At 43.6% G+C, this 12,481-nt stretch overlaps 1 protein-coding gene across 4 annotated transcripts in view; it reads right to left on the bottom strand.

Annotated features, from left to right (window-relative positions):
* The window catches only part of pde4d (phosphodiesterase 4D, cAMP-specific), a 134,337-nt gene that overhangs the window by 13,137 nt on the left and 108,719 nt on the right, over positions 1-12,481 (bottom strand). For all 4 annotated transcript variants that reach the window (XM_076150616.1, XM_076150617.1, XM_076150618.1 and 1 more), the window contains 4 exons: positions 5,976-6,167; positions 3,604-3,640; positions 3,412-3,488; positions 2,775-2,824 (listed from right to left, as the gene is read on the bottom strand). In XM_076150616.1, coding sequence (XP_076006731.1) covers positions 2,775-2,824; positions 3,412-3,488; positions 3,604-3,640; positions 5,976-6,167 — 356 coding nt within the window. The remainder of the gene's footprint in view (positions 1-2,774; positions 2,825-3,411; positions 3,489-3,603; positions 3,641-5,975; positions 6,168-12,481) is intronic.

The raw sequence follows: 12,481 nt of genomic DNA, 5'->3' as shown, positions 1-12,481 counted from the left end.
TACACTCACACCAGATAAAAAATGCTAACCAAAACACATCATGGTTTTGTCTCCTGAGCCTGTCTGCCAATAAAAGCATCCATGCTGTCCAGAAAGAAAAACGCTACAATCCGGTGCTGGAGTGTGTTTTCTATAGATGCTGTGTGTGTGTGTGAGTGTGTGTGTGTGGGGTGGGCTGCTGTTGCTTCGGCGTCCCTGGTAGCCAAACGTGCTGCTCTCCCCAAGCTGTACCTAAAGCCTGAGAGGACTGCACTGTGGATGGGGAAGGGAGAGTGAGTGGCAAAACGTGGCCCGGGTCTTACAGGAGCGGAGTGAAGAGATGGGAGCTCCCCTGTGCTGTGTGAGGCGAGCAAGCGTGCAACCATGTGTTCAGCATACAAATGCAGCAAGTACACAAAGTGATGAAGGACAATAGATGGTGAAGACTGTTCATGGCCACTGTTATGCACCTGCTTTATTTCTTTAGAGGAGATGAAAGGACACGTTTCTTTCAAAGCCCAAGTTAACAGAAAGTGTCACCTTGTCAGAAACCGATTAATATTGATTATTGATTGACTCATTTGGCAGATCAAGGGCTCCTGATGCTAAGAGATGGCTGTAATTCGATTACAGATGCAGAAAGAAAACGGTGTCAGATTAAAATGCAAGAGGACCAAATTCTATCACCTGATGCCTCCATCACTTTCACATTTCTACATGTAGTTCAGGTTTGGGTCAAAGCAGAGCAGACAAACACAGACAAAGAAAACTTGCCTCTTCCTAACTTCAAACCATTGGACTGTGGAATAATCTGTTACAGGTCATGTGCAGTGCATTTGTAGTGTGTCTAATTGGAGGCTATTTCTGTTTTGAAGAACAAATGCAGGTCTGCCATCGTTACAAAGCTTCCTTCAGAACGACCACTGACATCGCTGATCCTCCTCCGGTTCTCCCCCCTCCCCTGCCTCTCTGTTATTGATATATATCTCTACCTCTTCCTTCCATCACTTCCCTTCCTCTGCTGATCTCTGTTCATCCTTCCTCCTCCACTCCTCCCTCCTTTGTCTCCTTTCAGTATCTTTCTTTCTTCAGCCTCCCTCTCCCTCTCCCCCCCCCCCCTCGCTCTCTCTCTCTCTCCCTCCATGTCTCTCTGCCTGCGCGGTGTCAGTGGCTGGGGTGCTACTCTTTCTGACAGCAACTGCACTGACGTCAATGACATTCTTCTCATGCTTAGTGCGACATCAGACACCGGCGCTCGGAGAGGCCACTCTGCTGCACAGACACAAGGCTGCAGCCAAACTACGTACCGGAACCGCTCAATTCTGAAGCTGGACTGCGATGGGAGCGAGAGGAGGAGGAGGAACGGGAGGGGGGGGAGGTAAAGGAAACAAGGCTGCTATACCAGGAGAGCAATTAAGGACCGATGCTTTAGAGAGGCTCAATCTCAAAGTTATGATTGTGTAAAATGATGTACAGCGTCATTGCAAAACGACCCGTTTGAACATTCTAAGATCTTATCCCAATACTATCAATTATAGATGAACAAATCATATTATATGCAGGTAATCTCTGCATTCCAAAGAATTCAGTTATTTGCCATTTGTTTGTTTTGTCAATGTTAATTCCCCATTTCATTGTATTCCATAGCTGATTTTAGATGATAATTATGCCCTTTTAATTATTTTTTGATGTTTCATTTCCTTATTAGTATTATACTTATAGAAATATTTAATACACATTTCTTACTGACAAAGAAACAAGTTTGCCCTAAAGCTGAACGTTTAGGAGATCAAACATCAGGGAAGCCTAAAAACGACTGGAGCTTTGTGTGTATTGATTACAAGTAGTCAATACACACAAACAACCGTTTTGATCACAGCGGTCCCCGGTTTACGGCATAATGCTGTGCACCAGTCCCTGTGCTCTGGGTTTTGTGTAATGTCATTAGTTCTTAATTTATAAGCAGGTGGTGAATTAGACTTAGCTTCTGTACATACAATATGCTATGTACATGGTGTGCATAAACATCTGTATGCAAATATTCCAGCATCAGTGTGTGCAATGCGTACACACGTTCCAGGCACTGACAATTTCAAAAAGCAAGTGACTGTCAGTCTAATGGAGCCTTCAAACAGCATCTGTGCCTGGTCCAGACACGCTGTGCAGTCGACACCATCTACCCAGGAGCGTGTAAGATGCTGGGAGAATCTGGGTGAAAGCTGTACTGAGGATGCAATGTCCCAAGACTGTGGTTTCAGAGAGACATCCAGTATAACAATAGACCTGTGGTATATGAACTGTTGCTCATGTGACACAGACAGAGACTGCAAAGTATCACCAGAGTGCCCACACTGACCCCTCTATTCTTAAAAACTGTCTGATTGCCTGTCCTAACCAAACACACTACATGTAATTAGTCCAAGAAGTTTGTTAGAGAGCGACTGTCCACACGGGACAAACAACAGCGGATATGTTGTAGAAGATGTGTTTTGTCATGTTGATCACCATCAACAGTGGTTCGCATTATTTTCATGTTCTTTGGCTGCCTTGGATGAACTATCCAACATCATAACTATGCTGCACCTTAACATGGACAAAAACATCTACATCAAACTATAACAGCAACCAATCCTACAATAATCTCAGACAGATCACACAAAGGTCTCAGAAATTACATTTTGTATGTTTATCTATGCCCAGGAATTACGAATACAGACGCTCACAGACAAAGAAACACACACACACCCACACCCACCAAGGACTGAACAGTCATGCTGCTCTTGCTGTGCACATACCTGTGAAGGTGGTCTTGGTGATGGGTGGTGGGTTACACATGGGTGATCTCCTGTTGGGGCGGGACACAAACACAAACACTGACACATTTCCTTTTGCAGAAAAAAACAATCAACAGTTTAGCACCTTTAACACATTTTATTCTCGACTCTCTGCATGGCTGTTAGCAGTGCACATGCAGCGTCTCCCTGCAAGCTCATTGCATCGCTCACTACAGAGTGAGGAAGCATTATGGCGGAGGGTTCCTTGCAGACTGACTAGTGCTGCTGTTGTTGTAGTACCCATTAAGATCAGCAGGGGGCAAACAAATCCAGGCCATGAGCGAATATTAAACACAGTAGACGCAAGCAGGTGCAGCAGCATGTGGAATGGAGCAGTAGAACAGCACTGTATTTTGAATAATGCTGAATTTTGAATTGTTTCTTTAGAGACAAGGTTTTTAAAGTTTCAGCACGTTTGAGTTTTTCTCAATTCACCAATATACCACATTGATTTACCTGTTCATTTCAGAGTCACCTGTTTTGTCATGAAACAAGCACATATAAGCTTCAAATCTGCACCCATTTGTGCTCAAACCTCAGGGGCAGCCTATTATTTATGTGTGAAAAATTAAAAACAGTGGTACCTGTGGCAACTTACTTATTGGATGCTCTGTCTTGCTGTATATTGGTTAATGCACCAAAATTGTTCCGTACAGTTCTTAAGCTGGCAAGAACCTGGAGGGAAAAGGTACATGAGGGCTGAATTGTCTGCATTTACAAGAATACATGCTTCAATATAAACCACAAAGGACAAGAGGGCAAATACATGGATATGGGAGTAATTCCTCACCTGTGCAAATGGAGTTACAATCATATCGTCACCGTGACTGGAAGACAGAGAGAGAGAGAGACAGAGAGAGAGGCGTCATGGTTAGATGCAGGCCCATATTGGCAACATATTCTACAACATAGTACATCCAAGTGTCCTCTTGCTCTGAAAGGGCATGAGGATGGGGGTCATCACATCAGATTAGTTTCAGTGTCTCTGATACATTCAATCATAGTGACATGTATATTCTATAGAGCTACCAGATGAGCCACAGTATCTCTGCGTATTAGTGCACAGTGCCACATATATCATACAATGAGAATTTGCTGTCAAATAAACACTGCAACAAGTATGTAGTACAACATACTAAAGGTGTTATTCATATTCTGTCCATGTGATTGGGGAAGATAAAACATTAGGAATATTAAAGCCCTTAACAGCCTGAGTTACTCTACACCCCAACAATAATGTGACAAAGGCAGAGCTTATTGGGGGCCACTGTGGTGTAGAGAGGCTACTGTAGAAAATGTGTTGTGAGAAGTAAAAGGTGTTTTTTTTCTTCTTCTATGAATGATGAATAAAATACAATGTCAGAGGTGCACAGAGGCACTTTGATGTCATGCTGTTTGCTGTGAGTCCTGAGTCACAGTGAAGGCAAAGCACCAGCAGTCATGTTCACTTAGTGCGGCTCTGTTTATTTCAGTTTAGTTTGAGACGCACTGGTGTGACAATTCTGTTTGAATTGGCTGGAGCGGTGACGTACACTGTATGTACGCGACTCTGTGGCACAGCTGTGGGCAGCGCACGCATTAGGATGAAGAGACACGGCAGGATGTCCACTCAAACACTATCTACTGTCTTTATGAATCTGTGCTACTGTTAGGAAGGGACTGAACTATACTTGTGGGACATATATCAGAGTATTAGATTGTGTAGGGAGGGGTAAGGGCTGGTTTGCACACATGGCAGCAGCTGTTCCCCTGTGCAAATTAAGCAAAGGGGGATTAAGGGTCTTGCTGGAGGACACATCAGAATGGGTCGTTGGAGAAGGAATTTCAGCCAAAAGAATTTCAACCAGTCAACTGTGAGCCAGATTCCTGCAACACGTGGTCATGGCGTGCTCGGCTAATTGCTCCACACAGGCGCGCGCATACACGCACGCACGCACGCACACACACAGCCATGTGAGCAGACATGGCTGGCTTCAACATCAAAACAGATGTAGGCTTGTCATGTATTACTGTTCCAATTAATGGGAAATATTCAGAGCAAAGATCAATGGCAACAGAGGTCACAGAGGTCAATGACACAGTCACACTGATGTAAGGTGATGACACAGAGGGATAGAGGTGGACTAGATGATGACAGTTGATGATTATCTTATAATAAATGGTTTCCATGACTATATTTTGACAACTTTTCCTTTGGGGCAACTGTGGACACATGGCCTATTTTGGCACAGAGTGTCTCCTTGATAAACACCCAATCTTTATATTTCACAAAATGTATTTCAAATATATACATTTGCAAAATTAAAAGAAGGATAACATAAAATCCATTGCTGATCATGGCAGTTTCAACAGCCTTAACCTCGTAGTGTATGAGGTCATGGCAGGGTCACTGGTTTAGTACTGCAGAGCAGAAAGCAGCAGTAAAGGAGGAAGTGTAAGGTTACTGCAGGGCGTTCTATCCTTTTCTCTCTCTCCGTCTTCCCTTCGGACTCAATGGAGATGCTCCATTTACAATCAATAGGTAAATTTCCTGTAGCAGTGAGCGTACGTGTAACTGGATAGGCACCGTAATGTGGGAAATGAGGAACATGCCATCAACATACACATCGACCCTGAACACACCAGCTTAAACTCCTCTCTGGAGTGTGTTCCTAAAGCTGTAACACAATAGGGAGTGTGTAATATTTAAGACAAATGATCAATGAGGGTCAGAATGTAAACTGTTTATATGGGCAAGTGAAATGTTTGGCATTCATCAGAGCCGCTTACATCTGTAGTGGACTGGTGCTTGGAGATTACCAGTGAGTGATCATGTAGTTAAAGAAACAGAATATGGCTTAGAATAGATTTGATGTCACACAATCAGCTGTGTCATACACTCATCCAGAAGTGGCTCAAATGACCTGTGTGGCAGCTGCTTTAATAATTATCCAACCAAGACTGATCAATAGGTTCTATATCGACAACATTTTAAATTTTTGGCTCAAAAAAGTGAATGAAAGAAACACTGATGTAAAGACTATCAATAGCAGAGTGAGGAAAAGAGAGAGAGGAGACAAGTTAGACTGAACAAGAAGTAGAATGAGCCACATTAAACACAAGTGGAGACATGTGGATCCTCCTAAGGGAGAATGCAGAGGGTCAAACCAGACAAAAACTCACATGTCACTGGCAATGGAGGAATTTCGGGACATCGACTTGGGCGAGAGGTCGTAGTCGCTGTCGGAGCGGTAGAGGAACGACTCTCTCCGCTGGCTGTGGACAAAATTGGCCTGCAGGATGAGGCCTGAGCCCGGGCTGGCCATCGGGTCCAGGGGGCTGCGGCCTGATGACGTGCCATTGTCCACATCGAAGCTGTATGTGGAGAGAGGGAGACAGAAGGAGAACGATCAGGTCAAAGGATGCATCAACGAGTTAATAGTCTGAGAAAGTCTTGTCGGGCAGAATTCAAATGTTTCAGTGCTGGTTTCACAGTTCTCCCATGTTAATATGTGAATGACGCACGTGGCTCACTAATTGAAGCACCTTTACCATCTCAGGCTACATCCTGCCAGTTTGCTCCATTTGTATGCCAAAGGGAATGCCGCTCCTCTGGGACGGTTACTGACTTAGTATAAAACTGTTCCTGCGACACCATTTCCCACTGGGATGTCGAGATGAGCTCCTTTGTCTCCTAGGTGATTGTTGAGCCAAGTGATGACTAATGGCTGCAGAAAGGGATATCTGCCTCACCACCAGGGTTACCTAGCAATCCTGTCTAGTGAAGGTGCTGAAGTAAAGGGAGGGGGAGGGGGGAGGTGGAGGTTCCCCTCAGTGTGACGCAAACACACATTGGGTGACGGCCAATTCGTTGGTCAACATCCTCTCTATGGAAAGAGTGTCGGTATCAAGATGCTCCACACCCTGAGCTGGTACGGGACACCCTGCTCGCGTTACTACTCTCCATGTTCACGGATAAGGTGCATACAAACATTACAAGTGCTGAGAAAAACAGATCTAATGCAGCTGTTGGTACCTTCACAAGTCTCTATTCAGTATTTTCAGCAAGAATAACAACAACTTTGCTTGTCCATCTTGTACAACTTACTGAATCTTGAATCTTGGATTTTTTGTCATTCAACAATAAGCATTAATCCAGACTCAAAAACAACAGTATTAAAAAATAACCTATAACACATTGCTTAGGTATGTTAAAGGTACAAGGTACATTAGTAATTGTGGTATGTATCTTAACAATAGTAATGTAAGATGACCACAATCCTTGGAACACACAAATGATAACCTAGTAGTAGTAAGAATTCTAAAACATCAGGAATTATATAACCTCCAATTACGTGTTTTTGCTCACTCATAACTTATCAGCGCTTTCACAAATATACAGCGTGTGTGGCTGTTGGCATGGAGAGAATGAGACACATCAGGACGTCAGGACAACTCCTCCCCTGCTCAGCTAAAACATTCAACCAATAGCTGAAGCGTTCTCTCCCAGAAGAGACGTGATTAACATGATCACCAATTCAACAACAAACCATCATCTGGCTCAAATGTTACTTATTAATACCTTAAATGTTATGAAGCATGTTTATTTTATTCCCAAACTGTAGTATTTTAAGTTGTTTGATGAGATTTCTTTGAGGAGGTACTAATTATGTTGGCTCTTTGTTCCCCCTCCCTCCCTGATCAGATGAGATAACCCACACTGCTGCATTTTTACACAAAAGCTCATCATATGTTCACTAACTGTTTTATAAACAACAGATGGGAGATCTTTACTATATTTGACCTTCTTTCAGCTGAAACAAGGGTTATCTCTTTGTATCTCAGGACATGCCAGGCATATTTTCCATGGCGACCAAAGTGCTAAAATGCTGAGTTATCACTCTGCGATCTCCCTGAGTAGCAGGAGCCAAGTGAGTAAGAGCTCTGGCTGTGGAATGGGAGTCTTGGCTCTCTGCCTGATGACTGAGAAAGAATGATATTGTCCTCCCCCTTTTCCAAACGACCCCTTATCTTAAATAAACAAACCGTAACCACCTGCATGTCACCTTATCTCACCAAGTTATCCCAAATTTCAACACAGGTTACATCAGTCTCCAGCTGTCCCGCGTGAGACGTGTGTGTGTGATGATACTTTTGTTGCGTATGTAAACAAGTGAGACTGACAGTTAACCCAAAACACACAGCTTTTGTTTAACAAATGATTCCCTCTGACATCACAGACCACATTGAATCTTAGCCAATCATCTGACACAAACACACACACACGCATTACACATCATTATGCATTAATCACACTGGATGTGCACAGTGTGACTATACTGACACACCCACTGTGTGAATGAGATAAACGTCATTCACAACATGCTTGGTGTGGTTTTGCATTGCACAAGCACTGACATCACAATGGGGATAAAGGCTTTTAATTAACACAAAGCAGAAGACTTTGGTGAGAAAGCGTCAGGTAAAGAAATCCAGAATCAAATGAGAGTCAACAGAGAGTCAACAGAGAGGACAACTGGAGATCAGGGGAGAAACAAAGCATGCTGAGGCCAGAGCAACTGAAAACTACAGCATACCCTAAAAGGAAAGCATCCAGAACAAAGATCTGATTTAGCAGAAAGGAAATATTTGAGCTATAAACACTGAACTGCTGACAGGTTCATCTCATCTGCTGAGCCACGAACACATGGAGACCACATATGTTTGAGCCTAATCTTCCTCTGCTGTGAGGTTGAATAGCCAATAACAATAATGTACACATTCAGCAAATTGCACTTTTTGCAATGGTAATTTATATCTTTACATATTAAAAAATAATTCAATTAAAAAAAAGATTCAGTGTTTAAGCGGCGTGTTCTTCTTTGGAGAGGGGGTGGATTTGTTTAAATGCGTCAGCAGTTCAGGCAGGATAAAAGCCACATTCTTCTATTGTAAGTAGAAAGGATTAACAAGGACGTCACTGAACAGCCTGATGAGGTAATGGTTCATATCAAAACCTTTCAATAACGTACATCAGTCTAACCTTTTAAAATATAACAGATAAATGCAAGTAAACCTAATGCATACTACTGAAAATCACCATTTCCCACAATGCTGACAGGAATACTGAGATGTGAATTTTTGTCCAAGAAAACTTTTATAATCCACGACTCGCGTCACAAACATGCCTAAGGGGACTGTTGCACAGCACAGGTCCTTTGTCTCGACGTCACTCCGGCTCTCCGCCCGTCTATCTTTCACTCACACACAAGAGTGGCTGCATAACATAGATCAATGACTCATTCATTTCAGCCCTGGGTCACTTGAGTAATTATAAACACCACACAAGTTGACGTGACAGGGCTGTGAGCAGACGAGCTGCAGAGAGGTCAGGAGACAAATAACCAGGGGGGGGGGGAGGCGGGATGATGGCGTGATAGAGTGAAGTGCTGTTTGCTGTTTGCTTTTACAAATAAAATGATTTTATAAGTGTATTTTCCCCAAAAGCTCAAAAGGGAAATAATGTTTAGATTAGAATATTAAAAAAAAGTTAGAATCCTCATTATTCAAAACATTACATTACATTACATTACGAGCATTTGGCAGACGCTTTTATCCAAAGCGACTTACATTACATTACCACCCTACGCAGAGGGGGGAGCAATTGAGGGTTCGGTGCCTTGCTCAGGGGCACAACAACAAAAGAAGCACAATAGTGGGTTAATGTGGGTGCAGATGGAGCAGACGTGTGGGGACGTGAGGAGCAAAGTGGCTCCTGGCTCTCAGTCAGAGGGAAGACGACACTGGATTTATTTTGGACAGCTGTGAGGACGCAGAGGGGAGCAGCCAGTGGAGGACAAGGAGAGTGTCAGCGAATGTCTGTCTGTGGTTGTGTGTGTGTGTGTGTGTGTGAGCATTTAAGTGGCTATTTTTATGTGTGTGAGTGTACCAACCCGTAAAGGAGAGAAGAAAAAATAAACCAAAGGTGACAAAGAGACAGAGGCGGAGGGTGTGAGTGTGTGTGTCTGCACACGGATGACATGTTTGTCATGTAAGCATGCACTCAACAGACTATTAATGCGGGACACCGTGACGCACTTTGACGAATTGTGACAACACAAAGACACTGGAGAGCAGAGGGAAGTGGAAACAAGTATTTAGGAAACAATGTGATTCCCAACCGTGGCACTACGGGAATGACTACGGGAATGTACGCCGGATAAAAATACATTCCCAATCTGTTCTCACACACGTTAGGCGACGAGACGGCGAGGTGTGGAGACGGGAGACAGACAACGTGCTGTCAGCTCACAGATATCCAAACTGCCACATGCATCATCACCTCCTCTTCTCTGGAGGTCAAACTGAGCCTCAGATAGCTGAGGGAGGAGTCAGGAAATGAACTATCAGATTATTTATGATGCACTAACTTATGTGGGAACGTTTAGAGGAATAATTCACTGATTAATTTAGTTGGTGATATATAAGTCCAGAAAATTGCATCACACCCCGCCTGATAAATCATATTAACCAAAAGTTATTAAGTCATTAAATCCTCATGATGTTATTATCTGGACTGAGGAGCTTCTCACCTTCACCAGCTGAACTTTGCCAATAGTTTAGTTTGTTTTGGCTTCACTCACCCTCAGACCAAACAAATGAAGCGCATTGCTACCATGTCAACGTTACTATGGCGACATGGCCTGTTAGTTTCATTACTCCAAATGTTGTGATTTTGGCGGAACTTAATGGAAGGGCGTTGGGACATGAACTAGAAACAACTTAGAATCCAAGAAACAATGAAGGATTTCTGACCCTTTTCAATATTTGTGTTTCTTTCTAAATTGTGCAACAGGCATTGATATGTAGCTGAGATGAAGCTGATTCAGTAACATGCAAACAGTTTTGATGCATCTTTCATTGTAATTCAGATATATTGAGAAAACGTGACTTTTGTAGCCATTTCATTATTAGAACTGTTCAGCCATGATGGAGCTATTCCCTCTGATCAATGTCCTCTTATTACTACAACTTCACACCTGGTTTTAAATCTTCTATGTAAGTGTGCAAAGACAGAGACGTTACTACAAAATAAAAGATTATAGAGGGAGGGACTGGAAAAACGACACGACGAGGCAGTCGGGTCACGAGTCAGACACATAACAGACACGTTTCCATCTTTCTACCACAAACACACACAAACTTCGCTACTATGCTGAATTGGCTGTTATTTTCCAGGGATGATCACATCTGAAAGTTGTCTTTATAGAGACTTTCACTCGCTTTCTGAGCTACAACCTTGATCTAACGTGCATCTGGCGCTCATCCAAGTACCTTCTTCACTTCAGAACGGATGACAACTGGCAGTAACCCGGCGTTTATCCTCGTCCGCGCTGCAGGCCAGGTGACTTGTGGGCTCACATGGGAGTCGCTTGAGGGACGTTAGTCACTGCTGAATCAGGACTGAAGAGGCTACTTGGGTGAGTGGCAGAGTATCTCCATTACGTGCCGTTGCCCTGAACCACTTCTGTGATGACCCAGAACCTCCCCTCATATAAAGTCTGTGCATAGATCTACACTGAGAACACGTAGATCAGTCTCGTGTTTTGTGTTTGGTTACTCAGGTAAAACTTTCCCACCGAAAGTATCTCCATCTCCCTCGCTCTCTCTCTCTCTTTCTGGTTTTTCTCGCTCCGTCTAGTCACGTATAAGCAAAGACAATCCTTCACTTCAGCCTCGACAATGCCATTGTTCCGTTTAGCAAAATCAGTCGAGCATGAAAGACACACACACACACACACACACACACACACACACACACAAAGAGGTCACCATGGCAATGCGCCGTCATCTCAGTTCAAGAGGATCAAACCAAAACCAACCAAAGCTGCGCTGCTCCTCCATACTGTACAAGGAGGCTCAGCTAGCAGCTGTCAGGCCTCTTCAGCGTCTCAGATCGGAATTGCTTAAGGTCATATTTGGAAGTTCAGTGTGTTTGGTAACTTGCACGTTGTCGGGGCCACAGCTGAATGGATAAATCTTAAATCTTCCAGCCTGGTCGACGTGTCCAACCTGGGACAGACAGAAACCAGATGCTGAGACTTAGCCGTGCTCAGCCAGTACAAAGTCACACATTCCCCACTTTCCTGTGCTTCATCTCGGCACATCGTCACTGAAGGTGTGAAGCGTGAAAGAGGTGCCAGGGAGCCGCGGTGCTAACAGGCTTTAATACACATGAGATCCATTTTGTCTTTAACAAGCTCACCTCATATTCAACATTTATGTTTGTCCAGGCCGGGGGAGCCGAGTCACACACCATTACTACAAACACTGCCAAGGAATTGCACCATCAAAACACACAACACACGCTGATACGCAACACTTACAAATGCGCAAACACACAGAAGCAAACACACACATTACGTACTTTACTGCGGCGTCTAGTGTGTTTACTTTGGAGTGGATAAGCCGAATTGTGAAAACGCTCATCACTTTCTTTGCTACACACACACACACACACACACTACCAATACACACAGCCTTACAAAAATAGGATCACATTTTCACCTGCACATCAGGTTTCCCTCTGGAAATGCAGGCGTTACCAAAAAAAACAAACAAGACCTGCGCTGGGAAGAAAAAGCTAAAGCAGTTCCTTCAGATATGAAAGACAAAGCAATAATATGATA

This window comes from Genypterus blacodes, unplaced genomic scaffold (assembly GCF_046128005.1).
Source record: "Genypterus blacodes isolate CSIRO-AG114 ecotype Tasmania unplaced genomic scaffold, CSIRO-AGI_Gbla_v1 ptg000053l_1, whole genome shotgun sequence".
Lineage (NCBI taxonomy): Eukaryota > Metazoa > Chordata > Actinopteri > Ophidiiformes > Ophidiidae > Genypterus > Genypterus blacodes.
Note: the sequence above shows the minus strand (reverse complement) of the source record. Positions and strands in the feature narration are given on the sequence as shown.